General features: G+C 38.5%; 1 protein-coding gene across 6 annotated transcripts in view; it reads left to right on the top strand.

Moving 5' to 3' along the window:
* The window catches only part of ELAPOR2 (endosome-lysosome associated apoptosis and autophagy regulator family member 2), a 221464-nt gene that overhangs the window by 116948 nt on the left and 85413 nt on the right, over window positions 1-19103 (top strand). For all 6 annotated transcript variants that reach the window (XR_015162793.1, XR_015162794.1, XM_086397246.1 and 3 more), the window contains one exon: window positions 13935-14130. Coding sequence is in view for 4 of the 6 variants with exons in the window: in XM_086397246.1 (XP_086253372.1) it covers window positions 13935-14130 (196 nt within the window). In the remaining 2 variants the exon portion in view is untranslated. The remainder of the gene's footprint in view (window positions 1-13934; window positions 14131-19103) is intronic.

Here is a 19103-nt window from a genome sequence, read left to right as displayed (position 1 = left end):
AGCAGGGACAGATAATGCTAGCCAGCCTTACAGGCTCCAGTGTGTTATACCAAGGACTTGAATCCGGAGACAGCTGTTTGCAGGTATTTGAGGGCCTTAAATGAAATAATAAATATAATTTATAGTATCCAGAACCATAATAATATAATAATGTAGCTTACTGAAAATAATAATAGAAATTATAATAGCCAATCTTTACTTGCTCTATGTCAGCATGATTGTAAATGATTTACATGTATTCTCTCAAATCCAAGTATCCTAACAACCTTGTGAAGTAGGTACTTGGATTATCTCCCAAAGATATGTCAAAGGCAGAACCGGGATTTGAAACAGAGCAGTTTAGCTCCTGGGTCCATGTTCTTAACCTGTATGGTGTCCCATCTCTTTGGACAGCATTCCAGTGTTTATTGAACAAGTGTTAGGCCCCTTCTTGAGGCATTGTGCTCATCTTACATTACCTCTTGAAAAAATGTTATGCAGATCTCCTATAGGTAAATGGATTTTTTTTTTTTACAAGATAGCATCTAAAGGCTCAAATATATTGCTTGGTGGGTTATTTTAATTGATTGATGACCTTATTATAAATTTTATCCTTAATCATGTCTATTTTTCTGAAAGGGAGGGGAAACATTTTTAATTTAAGGCACATTTGTAGTTATATCCTCAAATACAATGGATTGCTAAGGGCCTTTTTTCCCCTGTCTAGAAAACTGTTGGTGCTTGAGGCCTGTAGTGTACATTCATTATTTAGCGTGTAGCTATAGTAGAAAAATATTGATTTTTTTTAACAGTAGAGACTAGAATCTAGTCTAGTTTCCAACTAGAAAACTAAGAATTTCTGATTCTTAATTTAGAATAGAGTCTTGTTTCATTCTTCCCAAGAGGGGAGGAGCTGTCATCCTCTCCTGGACCCTAAGACAGCTCCAAACACTGGGATGTCTGTTGATTGAATAACATCGGTGTCACCAAGTCAGAGTCTGCCTTCAGTGTTTCATTTCTATAGGTTAAACACAGAGATCTAATCAGACTAGTGAAAATATGTTCTACATATGAAAGGATCAAAACTTTTTGTCCTCAAGCTTTGGGTGTTCATGCATCAAATTTCAGGTGGGAAGAAGACTGGAGTTAAATCTGCTCAGCAACACACAAGTGGTTGGTGAAAGGCAGGAATGCATGAGATTGTTAAGATAACAGATCAAAAACAGGCTTTAGATCAGTTGAAGTGTTTGATGGGAGCTATGGTTGGGGAAACTTCTTTGAAAAAAGTGTTTTATAAGGAGATGACAGGACCCAGCCCTCAAAACTGCAAAATCAAGGGCAGAGGAGCTATCAGAAAGTACATGGTGACCGGGACTTTGTAAGGAAGAGGAAAAATTCAGGGTGATAACAATCAAAGTGTTGGGACATAATTGAAAGTTGAGAAAACTGATTTCACAGATGCATTTCTCTGCCCTCTTTGGTGACCTCATCAAATACTCTTTAACATTTACCTTCCCCTGACCTTCACTATTAGACTTTTTTCATAAACCTGGTGTCATCCTGTGCAGTGAACTGGAATTTGTCTCCTTCCCTATTCCCTATAACTATTCCCTATAACACACTGAAGTCAAGAAGCCACAATAAAATATATTTGTGTGTGTGTTTTAATAATAGGAAGTTTTAATCTAGGCTCTCTTAATTAATGGGGATTGTAGCTGTGGTGTTACTTGGATCAATTTTCCTCCCAGGAATTGGTGATTTGGGGGGTAGGGGTGGGGGACAGATTATTCTTGCTGATCAATCTTTTCCATGAAGCGCAGTGACAGTCACACCATCCTAACTGGTAGGGTTCTGTGAGGACTCGTTCACTGGAGAGAATGTTAAGGTGAGGATGCATTTTCACAGTAGGAGAGGCAATCCTTTGACTGAATAGTCTTTTCATAAAACAGTTAATTAGAGCACATCAGCCAGAACTGGTTTGTATTAATGTAATCCTTTGTATATCTCTTGTCTTCCTTTCATCTTTGCAAAATGAGAGGTGAAAATTTTCTTCCTTCTCTGTTGAAGAATTGCACAAATCTGAACTTACAAACATATCCCTGTGGCCTCCATCTTCATCACTGAATCTTAGTGGAAAGTTAAACATGTTTATTGTAGGTTATTTAAGAATTTGGTTCTGATCATTGCACCACTTCAGACTTTGCACTGCAGCTCGTATGTTACTCCACGTGGCTAAGCAGCCCTGCTGTAAGTAGAATTCATGTCTTTTACTTCTAAGGCAGAGATGTGTTTTTCGGATGCTCTTCTTTACTTCAGAAACAGTGGATTTTTTTTTAGCTTAGCTGTAATAAAGTCTTTTGGCTTCATGGTACTGCAGGGAAGTATGTTTATTTAAAGTAGAGAGTCATAGGAGTTATGAGACTCATAGATTGTGAGTCTGCCCATGGTGCCTGTAGAGAAGTTGAACTAAGATACTCCAGATCACAGCAGATGAGGAAACTCGGCATCCATACCAAGAGGGTTTGTACCAGGTGATCTTAAAAGTCCGTTTTGGTCATTCTGGTAGTTTTAAGAGTTATTACATACCATAATTTATTCATTCTGTGATCAGATCATGTCTCATATTTCATGCCTTGTGAATTAGAGTGGAAATATAATATCTCTTCTCAACGTTCATGAGTATTTACTCCTCACAGAACACTGCAATGTCTGCTGTTGTTAGAATTTGCATAGTGTTACCATCTTCTATTCTCTTCCAGCCTTATGTTGAACATGGCAAACAGGTGATGTGTTCACAACCAGCCTGTATTGCTGCCTTGTGAATTTTGACCAGGAAAATAAAACAAATACAGTAAGTAAACTATAATGAAAGAGAACAAGGAATCCTTTTAGCCAACGGGAAAGAAATATGCCTACATGTAAATAAGAACATCAACAAGAAATGGCCTGTTTTAATGCACTGTTTTGGTATCTTCCTGTCTCACTTTAATGTTGTAAAATGAGATAAATTATTTTTCTTCTCTAAGAATTTCACAATTAAGAACCTGAAAAAGAGAGTATCCAAGCATTCTCCTTGTCACAGGCATGGAGGGAGGAAGAACAGCCAAGATTTGCTGGACTGAGTCTGTTGTTCAGCTTCTTTTATTTTATTTATATTTTTTGGCCACAAGCGTGGCACGCGGGATTTTAATTCCCTGCCTAAGGATCAAACCCAAGCTCCCTGCAGTGGAAGTGTGGATTCTTAATCACTGGGCTGCCAGGGAATTCCCTCAGCTTCTTTTAGATGCCATTTCCTACTTCCTTTCTGTTTTCTGTGGGAAGACTTATAAACCTGACAGGCAGTTGTAGCTTTAATTATCTGATAATGATAATTGACTGGCTAAATGATTAATAAAGATCAGCCAGTCAGTTCAGGCACTCAGTCATGTCCGACTCTTTGCGACCCCATGGACTACAGCATGGCAGGCTTCCCTGTCCATCACCAACTCCCGGAGGTTGCTCCAACTTCTGTCCATTGAGTCGGTGATGCCATCCAACCATCTCATTCTCTGCCATGCCCTTTTCCTCCTGCCCTCAATCTTTCCCAGCATCAGGGTCTTTTCCAATGAGGCAGATTTTTTCATTGGGTCACCAAAGTATTAGAGTTTCAGCTTCAGCATCAGTCCTTCCAATGAATATTCAGGCCTGGTTTCCTTTAGGATTGCCTGGTTGGATCTCCTTGCAGTCCAAGGGACTCTCAAGAATCTTATCCAACACCACAGTTCAAAAGCATCAATTCTTTGGCACTTAGCTTTCTTTATAGTCCAACTCTCACATCCATACATGGCTATTGGAAAAACCATAATTTTGACTAGATGGGCTTTTGTTGGCAAAGTAATGTCTCTGCTTTTTAATATGCTGTCTAGGTTGGTCATAACTTTTCTTCCAAGGCGCAAGCGTCTTTTAATTTCATGGCTGCAATCACCATCTGCAGTGATTTTGGAGCCCAAGAAAATAAAGTCTGTTACTGTTTCCATTGTTTCCCCATCTATTTGCCATGAAGTGATGGGACCAGATGCCATAATCTTAGTCTTCTGAATGTTGAGTTTTAAGCCAGCTTTTTCACGAGACTGTTTAGTTCTTCTTTACTTTCTGCCATGAGTGTGGTGTCATCTGCATGTCTGAGGTTATTGATGTTTCTCCCAGCAATCTTGATTCCAGCTTGTGCTTCATTTAGCCTGGCATTTTGCATGACGTACTCTGCATAGAAGTTAAATAAGCAGAATAACAATATACAGTCTTGACATACTCATTTCCCAATTTGGAATCAGTCCATTGTTTCATGTCTGATTTTAACTATTGCTTCTTGACCTGCATAAGTGAAAAGGTAAAATATATCATTTTTGAAACTCACAATTTATGCATTATTTTTCCTGTTAGTACTTTCCTTAATGGCCATGAATAATAATAGCTGGAAGAGAGTTCTTCTTTTGTAGTCAGTAAAGACAATGCATACAGCTTTAACCTTGTTTTCTTGATCTTATGTAAATAAAATGAGACAATTGAAGAAAATAAATGTATTGGCTCATCTTAATTCTGAGATTGATTTAATTAATCATTTTCCCATAAACATATGCAATTTATTTAGTTAGTTATTAACTTATGTTAAATGATTAGATATTATATATTTCTACAGTGAATTTAGCTTAGTGAAATGTGAATTCCATCTGTTTTGAGGAAGGTAAGTGTAGACTAGATTAGTTGCCTCATGAGAGTAGGGACTGTTTCCATCTTCACTGAATACCCTTGGTGACTAGTGTTTGCCTACTCAGTACTGGATCCTCAAGAGATACCCACTGAATGAAATAATGCAGTGTGATTCCCATGCATTTACCTGTAATGAGAGTGCGTAGGCACTCTATATCATCAGTATTTCATTGAACAAGTAAGTTGAAAATTCTTTTATTACTGCTTCTTATTGCTGTTTACTGTTCAGAAAACAAATTTTAGTAACAAATAACTTTGAGTTAAAATAGGAAAAATGGATGAATTATGAATAAATGTGATTGATAGCCATTATCTTTCAAAGTATGAGGTCTCTGAAGGAAGAAAAGCACCACTAAGAGACCCTTGTGGTGAAAAGATTAAAAATAAATTAAAAAAAAATTTTTAGGCATAAAGCATAGATGATAATCAGTATATAAATGATTCAATTTAGAAACCATTATTTGGTACATTGTATAGGGAAGTTGCTTGAAGATGGTAAAGCCTTAAATTTTCATGTTATATTTTTATTCTCAGAGTAGTTTTCAGTCTTTCATAGGACCGCAAACAGTTTTGTGAGAGAGGAGGGGAAAGTGGTGACCTCCTTGAAATGTGAATGAATGGAGTCAAGGAGGGTTAAGTAAATTACCCAGCCATTTGCTGGTTGGTCACCTGATTTTTTTACACCTGCATCTTTCACTTTTTATAGTAGTGGAAATAGATGTCAGGAAAGAAGTATAAAGCTGAGAAAAAGAATACTGAATTTAGCAAATGACTTCTTGGTTACAGTTTGGATTTTAAGAGGTTGAGTTTTTTTTTTTTTTTTTACTTTTTTATTGAATGAAAGATTCTTTATATTCTATAATGCTTTACAATTTTCAAAAATTTCATACACATGATTTTATATAATCCCATAAAACCCCTTTTAAAATTATCCCATACCCCTATGTTGCCCCCCCACCCCCACCCCCTGGCTTTCCCTCTCCTCACTGGTACCACTGGTTTGTTCTCTATAGCAGTTAGTCTGCTTCTTTTTGGTTTTATCCACTAGTTTATTATATTGTTTTATATTCAACACATAAGTGATATCATACAGTATTTGTCTCTGTATTACTCATTTCACTTAGCAAAATGCACGCCAAGTCCATCCATGTTGTTGCATATGGCAAAGCTTTGTTCTTTTTATGGTTGAGTGTATGTGTGTGTATGATATATATATATATAATGTATATACAAAGTATATATATATATAAGAAGGTTGGATTTTTAACATCACTTTTGCTGGATGCTTAGGTAAAGTATGAAATCCCAGGCTGATCCCACTGTTAAGTAGTCTGTGACTGTACTCAAATAAGAGCTTTCTCTTCTCATACCAGAACTTTGGAGTTGGCTTATCTTCCATCCAGTTACTCTAGGATTTAAGATTGTTGAAGAAAAAATAGTATTTAGTTGAGAAATGATTAATTCTTTAAGTGAAATAGAGTCAAACTCACATTCACAAGAGTGAAAACAGCTATACACAATAACTGTCATCCAGTTTTTGTTGAAAGAGTCTTCTATTAATCTATGAAATTAGAGTATACCCTCACACCATACACAAAAATAAAGACTTAAATATAATACATGCCGCCATCAAATTCCTAAATGAGAACTTAGGCAAAACATTTTCTGACATAAATTATAGCAATATTTTCTTAGGTCAGTCTCCCAAAGCAATAGAAATAAAAGCAAAAATAAATAATGGGACCTAATCAGCCATATAAGCTTTTGCACAGCAAAGGAAAGCATAAACAAAATGAAAAGACAACCTATGGACTGGGAGAAAATATCAGAAACTAGCACAACATTGTAAATTAGCTACTTTATTTTTTAAAAAAGAGTCTTACATTGTACTGTATATAAATTTGAATGAAAAGTTTAGTCCTTTAGATTATAAAAATCCTTGTGATCTGACTGAAGTCCAAAGACCAAGAAAGCAGAGTTAAATAGTAGAAAGTAGATGTAGTTAGTAGATACAAGAGAAAGAAATGCTAGTTCTCGCTGTTGCCTGCCAGAGGAAGTCAGTATGCTTGTGTTGACATCATCTCATGGAGTAAATAGAGTTTAATAAGAATGTGTGGCTTGTCCTTTTCTTTGACATGTGACTCTAGAGCTGACTTCCAGGATGGAAAAAAAAGATTGAGTAGGAACAAGTAATTAAAATACAAAAGCTATAGACTCTTTAGATCTTCTGTATTGTTAAAGGCCTTATATCAATTAGACTAACTTTGACCATGTAATTATTCTAAACAGAGGTAAAATCATTAGTTCAGTGGCAGAATTCTTATTGTCCCAGACCTCTGAATTATATTACTAATAATTGTAGCAAACAGTTAGTACATGCTTTATCTCAGGCATGCTGCTAAATGTTTTATATTGAATATCTCGTTTATTCCCAAAACTCTTAGATATATAATTACTATTTTCCTTTTATAAGTGTGGACACTGAGACTTATGGAAGTTAGTAACTTGCTAAAATATTTTGAAAATATGTGTGTTAGTTATATTACAATTTTCATAAGACGTGTGTGTAGGGAATTGTTATTGCTTTGTAATGCACATGAATATTGTTGAACAGTTCAAGACAGCAAAAGAAAACTATGAAGGATAATAATGAATTAATTTTAAATTACTTGCCCTTTTGCATTGATTATAATAGTTACTGTTTGAATTGAATTTTCTTGGGACTTGAGCTTTAGAATCAGAGAGATAAATCTGAATATCATCTTAGCCACTTGTTAACTGGATAACTTTCTAATCAGGTTATTTAAATCTACTGTGCCTCAGTTTCCTCTTCTGGCAAATGAGCATGATATCTTTCTCCTTCACAGGTCTGTTGAAAGTCTTTATTATTCATGGATTCCATATTTGTAAATTTACCTACCTTAAATAATTTATTTGTATCAAATCAATCCATGTGATACATTTGCTGTCATTTGCCAACATGTGGAAAGCAGTAAAAATGGATCTCCTGATCACGTGGTCCCAGCTGACGTCAAAGAAAGTGACACTGCCATCTTATTTCACATACTGCCAACAATGTCCTTTTAACAGTCTATTTAATGCCACGCTCAGAGAAGGCAATGGCACCCCACTCCAGTACTCTTGCCTGGAGACTCTCATGGACAGAGGAGCCTGGTAGGCTGCAGTCCATGGGGTCGCTAAGAGTCAGACACGACTGAGCAACTTCACTTTCACTTTTCACTTTCATGCATTGGAGAAGGAAATGGCAACCCACTTCAGTGTTCTTGCCTGGAGAATCCCAGGGATGGCGGAGCCTGGTGGGCTGCCGTCTATGGGGTCGCACAGAGTGGGACATGACTGAAGTGACTTAGCAGCAGCAACAATGCCATGTTTTCCATTTTTTTGTGCTTTTTATTGCTTAATTTACCATTTAAAATAGTGCTGAAGTGCTGGCCAGTGATCCTAAGTACAAGAAGGCTGTCCTTTGCCTTTTGGAGAAAATTCATATGTTAAATAAGCTTAGTTCAAGTATAAGTTGGAGAAGGCAATGGCACCCCACTCCAGTACTCTTGCCTTGAAAATCCCATGGACGGAGGAGCCTGGTAGGCTGCAGACCATGGGGTCTCGAAGAGTCGGACATGACTGAGTGACTTCACTTTCACTTTTCCCTTTCATGCATTGGAGAAGGAAATGGCAACCCACTCCAGTGTTCTTGCCTGGAGAATCCCAGGGACGGGGGAGCCTGGTGAGCCACCGTCTATGGGGTTGCACAGAGTCGGACACGACCAAAGTGACTTAGCAGCAGCAGCAAGTATAAGTAGAAGTGCCCTTTGGCCATAAGTTAAATGTTAACGAAGCAGCAATATATTTTAAATAAGATGTTTTTCAGCTGAAAAACATGTAAAACAAGGTTCTATATTGATTTGTTGATGAAGATACTGTGACCAGAGAATCCCAGGTGTCTAACCCTGTATTTCCCCAGGAGCAGTGTTTCATTATTCGCCAGGGTAGTTTTCATGATAACTCTGTATGACTGTTATGAGTAAAAAGAACTGACTATGTTATAAATAGTCAATACATTCACCAGTTACTGGTGAATAACTATTCCTTCTGACCTTAGACAAGGAAATACCTCTGAAAGAGTTGAGGATATTCTTAATGACTTTAAAGGATAATGAGTTCTCTTTGGAATAACAGTTACCTCCTTTTTAGATCCTAAGGTCCACTTATCAGAAAATTACTTCTTACTAATTAAGTTAAAAGTACAGTTTTGGACACTAGACTAAACTGTCTTCAAAGATAACTTTGTTTTATCAGAGAGTGCATATTTTCAGCTTCACATGCAGTGCAGTCTCTCTCACAGCTATTCATCTCTGACACTGTGATGTGAAAGTAGCTATAGATAATGTATAAGTGAATAGTTGTGACTGTGTTTCAATAAAACTTTATGAATACATGCAGCAGGCCAGGTTTGGCCTGTGAGCTCTAGATTGCTGACTCTTCAGTTCAGTTCAGTTGCTCAGTCCTGTCTGACTCTTTGCAACCCCTTGGACTGCAGCATGTCCCAAAGGTGCTATCTGCTGAGCCCCAGTAGCTGTTACACAAGTCGGTGGGGGTTTTTCTTTCCTTTCCAAATAGGAAAAGGAGTATTGTCGCTCTGCTTATTTAACTTATATGCAGAGTATATCATGAGAAATGCTGGGCTGGAAGAAGCACAAGCTGGAAACAAGATTGCCGGGAGAAATATCAATAACCTCAGATATGCAGATGACACCACCCTTACGGCAGAAAGTGAAGAGGAACTAAAAAGCCTCTTGATGAAAGTGAAAGTGGAGAGTGAAAAAGTTGGCTTAAAGCTCAACATTCAGAAAACAAAGATCATGTCATCTGGTCCCATCACTTCATGGGAAATAGATGAGGAAACAGTGTCAAACTTTATTTTTGGGGGGCTCCAAAATCACTGCAGATGGTGATTGCAGCCATGAAATTAAAAGATGCTTACTCCTTAGAAGGAAAGTTATGGCCAACCTAAATAGCATATTGAAAAGCCAGAGACATTACCTTGTCAACAAAGGTCTGTCTATTCAAGGCTATGGTTTTTACAGTGGTCATGTATGGATGTGAGGGTTGGACTGTGAAGAAAGCTGAGTGCTGAAGAATTGATGCTTTTGAACTGTGGTATTGGAGAAGACGCTTGAAAGTCCCTTGGACTGCCAGGAGATCCAACCAGTCCATCCTAAAGGAGATCAGTCCTGGGTGTTCATTGGAAGGACTGATGCTGAAGCTGAAACTCCAGTACTTTGGCCACCTCATGCGAAGAGTTGACTCACTGGAAAAGACCCTGATGCTGGGCGGGACTGGGGGCAGGAAGAGAAGGGAATGACAGAGGATGAGATGCTGGATGGCATCACCGACTCGATGGACGTGAGTTTGAGTGAACTCTGGGAGTTGGTGATGGACAGGGAGGCCTGGCATGCTGGGATTCATGGGGTCGCAGAGTCGGACACGACTGAACGACTGAACTGAACTGAACTTTCATTAAGCGGCTCTTTAGTTCTTCTTCACTTTCTGCCATAAGGGTGGTGTCATCTGCATATCTGAGGTTATTGATATTTCTCCCGGCAATCTTGATTCCAGCTTGTGCCCTCTCCAGCCCAGCATTTCTTATGATGTACTCTGCATATAAGTTAAATAAGCAGAGTGACAATATACAGCCTTGACATACTCCTTTCCCGATTTGGAACAAGTCTGTTGTTCCATGTCCAGTTCTAACTGTTGCTTCCTGACCTGCATACAGATTTCTCAAGAGGCAGGTCAGGTGGTCTGGTATTCCCATCTCTTTCAGAATTTTCCACAGTTGATTGTGATCCACACAGTCAAAGGCTTTGGCATAGTCAATAAAGCAGAAATAGATGTTTTTCTGGAACTCTCTTGCTTTTTCGATGATCCAGCTGATGCTGGCAATTTGATCTCTGGTTCCTCTGGCTTTTCTAAAACTAGCTTGAACATCTGGGAGTTCACCGTTCATGTATTGCTGAAGCCTGGCTTGGAGAATTTTGAGCATTACTTTACTAGTGTGTGAGATGAGTGCAATTGTGTGGTAGTTTGACCATTCTTTGGCATTGCCTTTCTTTGAGATTGGAATGAAAACAGACCTTTTCCAGTCCTGTGGCCACTGCTGAGTTTTCCAAATTTGCTGGCATCTTGGGTGCAGCACTTTCACAGCATCATCTTTTAGGATTTAAAATAACTTCAACTGGAATTCCATCACCTCCACTAGCTTTGTTCATAGTCGTACTTCCTGAGGCCCACTTGACTTCACATTCCAGGATGTCTGGCTCTAGGTGAGTGATCACACCATCGTGATTATATGGGTTGTAAAGATCTTTTTTGTACAGTTCTTCTGTGTATTCTTGCCACCTCTTCTTAAGATCTTCTCCTTCTATTAGGTCCATACCATTTCTGTCCTTTATTAAGCCCATCTTTGCATGAAATGTTCCCTTGGTATCTCTAATTTTCTTGGAGATCTCTAGTCTTTCCTATTCTATTGTTTTCCTCTATTTCTTTGCATTGATCGCTGAAGAAGGCTTTCTTATCTCTTTTTGCTAGTCTTTGGAACTCTGCATTCAAATGGGTATGTCTTTCCTTTTCTCCTTTGCTTTTCGCTTCTCTTCTTTTCATAGCTATTTGTAATTCCTCCTCAGACAGCCATTTTGCTTTTTTGCATTTCTTTTCCATGGGATGGTCTTGCTCCTTGTCTCCTGTACAGTGTCACAGACCTCTGTCCATAGTTCATCAGGCACTCTATCAGATCTAGTCCCTTAAATCTATTTATCACTTGCACTGTATAATCGTTAGGGATTTGTTTACATCATACCTGAGTGGTCTAGTGGTTTTCCCTACTTTCTTCAATTTCAGTCTGAATTTGGCAATAAGGAGTTCATGATCTGAGCCACAGTCAGCTCCCAGTCTTGCTGACTCTTGATTTGGTGTAAAGTATGCTCTTGGTTTATGATATTGTTTATCAGTTTACCAGAAGACCTATAAACCATACAAAGCAAAATAAAAATTTTTTGTTACTATATTTCTCTCCTGGTTGTGTTGGTAGTGATCACAACCATATGTTGTGAGCATTTATTAAATGCAAGATGCTGTATAGACCACTTTGTACTGTATTTTCTCAGTATATCCCTATAGGGAAGTACTATGATTATTATCTGATTTTTCAGAGACAGAAACTGAGGCTTGAAGTACCTCACTCAAGGTCACAGTTTGGAAGTGGTACACCTTGATCTGAGAGAGTTTTGACCTTGTAGCCAGCATGTAATACTTTTTGCCTAATCTTTTCTTATTTTCTGATATCCTGCTAATTTGAGGGTTAGAAGTTCATTTTACAGTATCTTAAACTTTTTTGAAGACAGCATTTGTTCATTGGATAAGTAAGTAGATGAATATGGGTTTTAGCACTAATTCTATTTTTTTGTAATTTAAATTTATTTATTTTAATTGGAGGCTAATTACTTTACAGTGTTGTATTGGTTTTGCCATACATCAACATGAATCCGCCATGGGTGTACACGTGTTCCCCATCTTGAACCCCCCTCCCACCTCCCTCTCCGTACCATCCCTCTGGGTCATCCCAGTGCACCAGCCCCAAGCATCCATGTATAATATCATATAAGAAACGAATTGGCAGTCCAGGTTCAATGCAGGATACAGGATGCTTAGCTCTAATTCTTTAATTTTTTTTTCAAAATTATCTTGTTCTTATTTTTTGCCACATTTCCATGTATTCTAAAAGGAAAATCTATCTAAATGTGAGGTTTTGCTGCTTCACTGTCTGTTGGGAGATTTGTTTTTCTTCATCAGGTAATTTGGAGGTTTTATTTTGTTCTTGTTCTTTAATATCCTGATTAAAGGATTAGAAAGCTCTTTGCTATGTTTGAGTCACTAATACTGCCCTGAGCACAGAACCACACATTTGGGGGACATAGATTTGTGTTTGCTGAATGAGTAATAACAGCAGAAGAATTGCCGTCTTTTTTGTAACTGTGTCATCTGTTCTGCACTTTGCCTGTGGCTTCTGTCTCTGGTTCCGTCTGAGGATTTGCACAGAGCCTGGCATCAGTTAAAAAAAAAAAAAAGTGGAGGCTGTGGAAATGACTGGGTGAGAGTCGTGAATATTGAAAATGTGGACTCATGGTTTCAGAGTGGGGATACTTGTTTAGCTGATACACGTGAAGCACTACCCTCTTGTTATCCCCTTTGTGTTTATGTTACTCACTGGATCAACCTTTTTCTTTCATTTTTATTTTATATTTTATTTGGATACAGTTGCTTTATACTGATGTGTCAGTTTCTGCTATACAGCAAAGTGAATCAGCCATATGTATACATGCATGTATTCAGCATGCATGCTGAATCGCTTCAGTCGTGCAACCACATGGACTGTAGCCCGCCAGGCTCCTCTGTCCATGGGATTCTCCAGGCAAGAATACTGGAGTGGGTTGCAAAGCCCTTCTCTAGGGGATCTTCCTGACCCAGGGGTTGAACCTGGGTCTCTTATGTCTCCTGCATTGACAAGGGGGTTCGTTACCAGTAGCCCCACCTGGGAAGCCCATGTATGCATACATCCCCTCTTTTCAGATAAACCTTTTATTTGCACTTAGTATTAGCCAGGTACAATTAGCTAATATTCAAAAATAATGATGCCTGTTTTTTGGAACCTCGAAATCTCACATCAATTGATAAGTAATATTTGTCTCTCTGTTTTTCTATCTTTAAGGGAAGCTATTATAAAAAGAGTATTGTAGGAGTACAGCGGGAGCCCCAGTTGACTGCCTGGAGGGGCAGGAACCCATCTTCTGTTATAAAGAGGGTCATTTTTGAGTTAGGAACATGAGTTTTTAGGGTGAGCACATGGGTTGGTCAGCAACTCCAAAAACTAGAGTGACAAGAAAGGATGAAATATTTTGGGAGTAATAATAATTTTGTTGTGGTTGGAAGAGAATAGGTCAAGTGATGAACCTGGTAAAATGGGGTGGGGACAGACTGTGAAGTCCCTGTAGTGATAAGGAAAACTCTGGAAAACTTTCATTAGGGTGTAACATGACCAGAGCTTTATGAAAACAATACTAGTGATAGGGATGAAGGGAGGAAACTGAAGGGGGACGTGTGATGACTAACGGGTTATGCATTTTGCCTTCCAGCTTTCTCCTGTGCTTCTGGGGAGTATCTAGAAATGAAGAACCAGGTATGCAGTAAGTGTGGTGAAGGCACCTACTCCTTGGGCAGTGGCATCAAATTTGACGAATGGGATGAATTGCCGGCTGGATTTTCCAACGTCGCAACATTCATGGACACTGTGGTCGGCCCTTCTGATAGCAGGCCAGAGGGCTGTAACAAGTAAGAATCCAAAGGAGCCTTGACGAGGGTGTAGTTGCTCTTTTCCAGAAAGAAGTTGAGGTTAACCTTGGTAGTGATTGGGATTATAGGTAAACTAACTGCATATGTGCTGCTGAAGCAAGCACTATAGGTAAACTGATTGCAAATAGTCATATTTTTTAGACAGTCCTTATGAATTATGTAGCTGTATTTTCATGAAAGAAAGAAAGTGAAGTTGCTCAGTCGTGTCCCACTCTTAGCGACCCCACGGACTGCAACCTACCAGGCTTCTCCGTCCATGGGATTTTCCAGGCAAGAGTACTGGAGTGGGGTGCCAGTTCTTTCTCCAGGGAATCTTCCCAACCCAGGGATCGAACCCAGGTCTCCCGCACTGCTTTAACATCTGAGCCACCAGGGAAGCACCTGGGAATTTTCATGAAGTTAAAATAATTGCTCTTAGGACATAACATATAGTATGTAAAATGCAATAAAAGTATTAGAAAAGCAACTTAGTTTTCTAATATATTTATAACTATATTAAAGCCAGTAGTTCTACAAACTCTTTTCTAATTTTAATGAATATTTTCCATTTTTAAAATTTTCCTTGAAAATGAAAAATGTATAACCTTCATTTGTACACTTGATGATTTTCTGCGACATAGAGTGGGCCAAACACCTAAGGTAGAAAGCACTTTTACTTAATTTCCACCTTTTTAATAGGAGATTATAGCTTTGCCTGTGACAATATTGGAGGAAGGTTAAACTGTTTTGAAAAAACACAGTATTTTTATCTTTGGGTTCTCACCCTTCCTGTTTTCTTATTTGACTATTTAACATTCCCCTTCATGTGCCTGTGTTTTGTACAATTAAACTTCCAGCCTCTGGCTACCTTCTGACAAGGATGGTCACATTTTTTCCCCTGAGCTAAAATGATTCAAATAAAAAATGACTCACATTTTTTACCCTGAACTAAAGATGTTGGGGAATTATTTAGCTGTGAAAGTAGACACGTTTGCTCCTCCTTCCTTCCTACCTTCTCTTCATCCCCCTTGCTTTCTAGCAGTCTCTCTCTCGGCCATTTTTACTCTTCAGATAATGGTCATTTCATCATATAGAGTCGTGATATTAGATAGCACTAATAGGATTATTTCTCTAACTATATATATAAAAATTATATGTTTAATTCAGTCGCTCAGTTGTGTCCGACTCTTTGCGACCCCATGAATCACAGCACAGGCCTCCCTGTCTATCACCAACTCCTGGAGTTCACTCAAACTCATATCCCATGAGTCGGTGATGCCATCCAGCCATCTCATCCTCTGTTGTCCCCTTCTCCTCCTGCCCCCAATCCCTCCCAGCATCAGAGTCTTTTCCAATGAGTCAACTCTTCGCATGAGGTGGCCAAAGTACTGGAGCTTCAGCATCAGTCCTTCCAATGAACATCCAGGACTGATCTCCTTTAGGATGGACTGTTTGGATCTCCTTGTAGTCCAAGGGACTCTGAAGAGTCTTCTCCAACACCACAGTTCAAAAGCATCAATTCTTCAGCGCTCAGCCTTCTTCACAGTCCAACTCTCACATCTATACATGACCACAGGAAAAACCATAGCCTTGACTAGACGGACCTTTTTTGGCAAAGTAATCTCTGCTTTTGAATATGCTATCTAGGTTGGTCATAACTTTCCTTCTAAGGAGTAAGTGTCTTTTAATTTCATGGCTGCAATCACCATCTGCAGTGATTTTGGAGCCCCAAAAATAAAGTCTGACACTGTTTCCACTGTTTCCCCATCTATTTCCCATGAAGTGATGGGACCAGACGCCATGATCTTAGTTTTCTGAATGTTGAGCTTTAAGCCAACTTTTTCACTCTCCTCTTTCACTTTCATCAAGAGGCTTTTTAATTCGTCTTCACTTTCTGCCATAAGGGTGGTGTCATCTGCATTTCTGAGGTTATTGATATTTCTCCCGGCAATCTTAATTCCAGCTTGTGTTTCTTCCAGCTCAGTGTTTCTCATGATGTACTCTGCATATAAGTTAAATAAGCAGGGTGACAATATACAGCCTTGACGTATTCCTTTTCCTATTTGGAACCAGTCTGTTGTTCCCTGTCCAGTTCTAACTGTTGCTTCCTGTCCTGCATACAGGTTTCTCAAGAAGCAGGACTGGTGGTCTGGTATTCCCATCTCTTTCAGAATTTTCCACAGTTGATTGTGATCCACACAGTCAAAGGCTTTGGCATAGTCAATAAAGCAGAAAAAGATATTTTTCTGGAACTCTCTTGCTTTTTTGATGATCCAGCGGATGCTGGCAATTTGATCTCTGGTTCCTCTGCCAGAGGAAAAACTATATATATGTGTGTATAAATGTACACATGTATAAATGCAGTTGACCCTTGAGCATTATGGGGGTGGGAGTGCCTACCTCCTTAAAGTTGAAAATACAACTGTAAGTTGGCCTTTTGTATCCTCCCTTCAGCAACTGGTGGATTCAACCAACCATGGATCCAATAGTACTGTAATGTGTATTTAGTGAAAATCGTCTGAGTATCAGTGAATGGTGCAGTTCAAACCCATGTTGTATATGTATGTACATCTATTAATACATATATGTGTGTATACATGCACACACAGATAACCTCTGCTTTTCCAGAGTTGGTTTTATTTAATACGTCATTTCACTTTTATGGATGACCTATGTTAGTACCTGTTTTTGTTAACCAAAAGGAATCTGAAGAGGATTTTCGCTTTTACAAAAAAAAAAAAAAAAAGGCAAAAGGCAAAAGTGCTGTGTAGCATTGATTTTGCACAAATGGAGCTGCCCTAGAGGCAGTTTGCACCCTGTGCGGTGAGAGTGGCCCCACTAAGCTCTTTCTGGGAACTACATTCAGCATCTCAGCATCAGGTCATCGTAACTTTGAACTGTATCTGTGGGATAATTGCTTTCTCACAGTTTATTTTGTAAATTAATTTGTGTGCTAAGGTAATTACTTCTTTGCTTTATACCATTTCAGCTTATGAAAGATTTCACAGGAACACTGTACCTTTGTATAACGTGTGAAACCTTTTTGTGTGTATAATTTAAATTCTTTAAATTAAAGAGTTCTTAAAGGAGAAACACAAGCTGGAATCAAGATTGCCAGGAGAAATATCAATAACCTCAGATATTCAGATGACACCACCCTTATGGCATAAAGTGAAGACGAATTAAAAAGCCTCTTGATGAAAGTGAAAGTGGAGAGTGAAAAAGTTGGCTTAAAGCTCAACATTCAGAAAACTAAGATCATGGCATCTGGTCCCATCACTTCATGGGAAATAGATGGGGAAACAGTGGAAACAGTGTCAGACTTTATTTTTGGGGGGGCTCCAAAATCACTGCAGATGGTGACTGCAGCCATGAAATTAAAAGATGCTTACTCATTGGAAGGAAAGTTATGACCAACCTAGATAGCATATTCAAAAGCAGAGACATTACTTTGCCAACAAAGGTCCGTCTAGTCAAGGCTATGGTTTTTCCAGTGGTCATGTATGGATGTGAGAGTTGGACTGTGAAGAAGGCTGAGCGCCGAAAAATTGATGCTTTTGAACTGTGGTGTTGGAGAAGACTCTTGAGAGTCCCTTGGACTGCAAGGAGATCCAACCAGTCCATTCTGAAGGAGATCAGCCCTGGGATTTCTTTGGAAGGACTGATGCTGAAGCTGAAACTCCAGTACTTTGGCCACCTCATGCGAAGAGTTGACTCATTGGAAAAGACTGATGCTGGGAGGGATTGGGGGCAGGAGGAGAAGGGGACAACAGAGGATGAGATGGCTGGATGGCGTCACTGACTCGTTGGTCGTGAGTCTGAGTGAACTCTAGGAGATGGTGATGGATAGGGAGGCCTGGCATGCTGTGATTCATGGGGTCGCAAAGAGTCGGACTGAACTGAACTGAAAGGAGAGTACCAGCAGGATGTTGTAAGACCTCAGATCTTTGTTTTGGTGAGCAGGAGATATTCACATGGCTTTTTTTTTCTACTTGAAATTTCTTATTCATTAAAGAAATCGAACGATAAGCAGAAATTTTTCAGTGTATTGAGTATCATTTTCTCAGTGTAAATTTCAGTTGATTACTGCTAAGCTTGTCTCCTTTCCTCCCTCCCTCTCCCTTTTTCCTTCCTTCCTTCCTTCTATCCACCCAATCTTGCTTTCTTTTTACTTCTTTTTAATTGCTTGGATCATATAGAAGATGTGTGTTGAACTTTGTAAGAAGTTGTCAGAGATTTTCAAAATGATTGTAGCATTAGACTCTAGCAGTGCATTTGAATTCTAGTTATTTACATTGTAAAATATTGTACAGAAGTCTTGGTTTATTTTAGTCTTTCTAGTGTATGTATGAGAAATGGTATTTCTTTGTGTGGTTTTTTTTTCATTTCCTTCTGTATAAAGGTATTGAGCACTATTCATATGTTCATAGTCCATATGTTTGTGGGTGTGTGTGTATGTGTTAAGTGTCAAATATTTATCCATTTGTTATGTTTTTGGGTCAGTTGATTATTGAGTTGTAGTAGTTCATTGTGTATGCTTGACATGAAGGAAGTTTTGTCATGAATCTATATATTTAACCTATACACATATGCATGCACATGTAACATATATGTGTGTGAAATAGTTCTTTTATCTGCAGCTTTTGCTTTCTCATTTTCTCAGGGGTGTTTTTAAATAACCAAAAGTTTAAAATTTAAAAGTACAATTTATCAATGTTTTCTGTTGTAGTTGATGTTTTTACATCTTTAGATATCCTGCAAAGGCTACTTACAATTCTTAAAGTATAATTAGTATTGTTATTGTACTTTTATATAATATGTAAAGCTTTACAACAGTATAGTTACCTTTATGCCCTTATCCTGGTGCTATTATCATATATTTAGGAACACATCATAAACCCTGTAATACAATGAAATGTGTTGTAAAGAATCAGTTAATTTTTAAAAAACTTGAGAAAAATGTAGCTTTACGT

Source organism: Bos grunniens, chromosome 4, assembly GCF_055505025.1.
Source record: "Bos grunniens cultivar Pamir isolate PY7600 chromosome 4, Bosgru_T2T1.0, whole genome shotgun sequence".
Classification (NCBI taxonomy): Eukaryota; Metazoa; Chordata; class Mammalia; order Artiodactyla; family Bovidae; genus Bos; species Bos grunniens.
The sequence above is the reverse complement of the archived record's forward strand: the minus strand, read 5'-3'. Positions and strand labels throughout refer to the sequence as shown.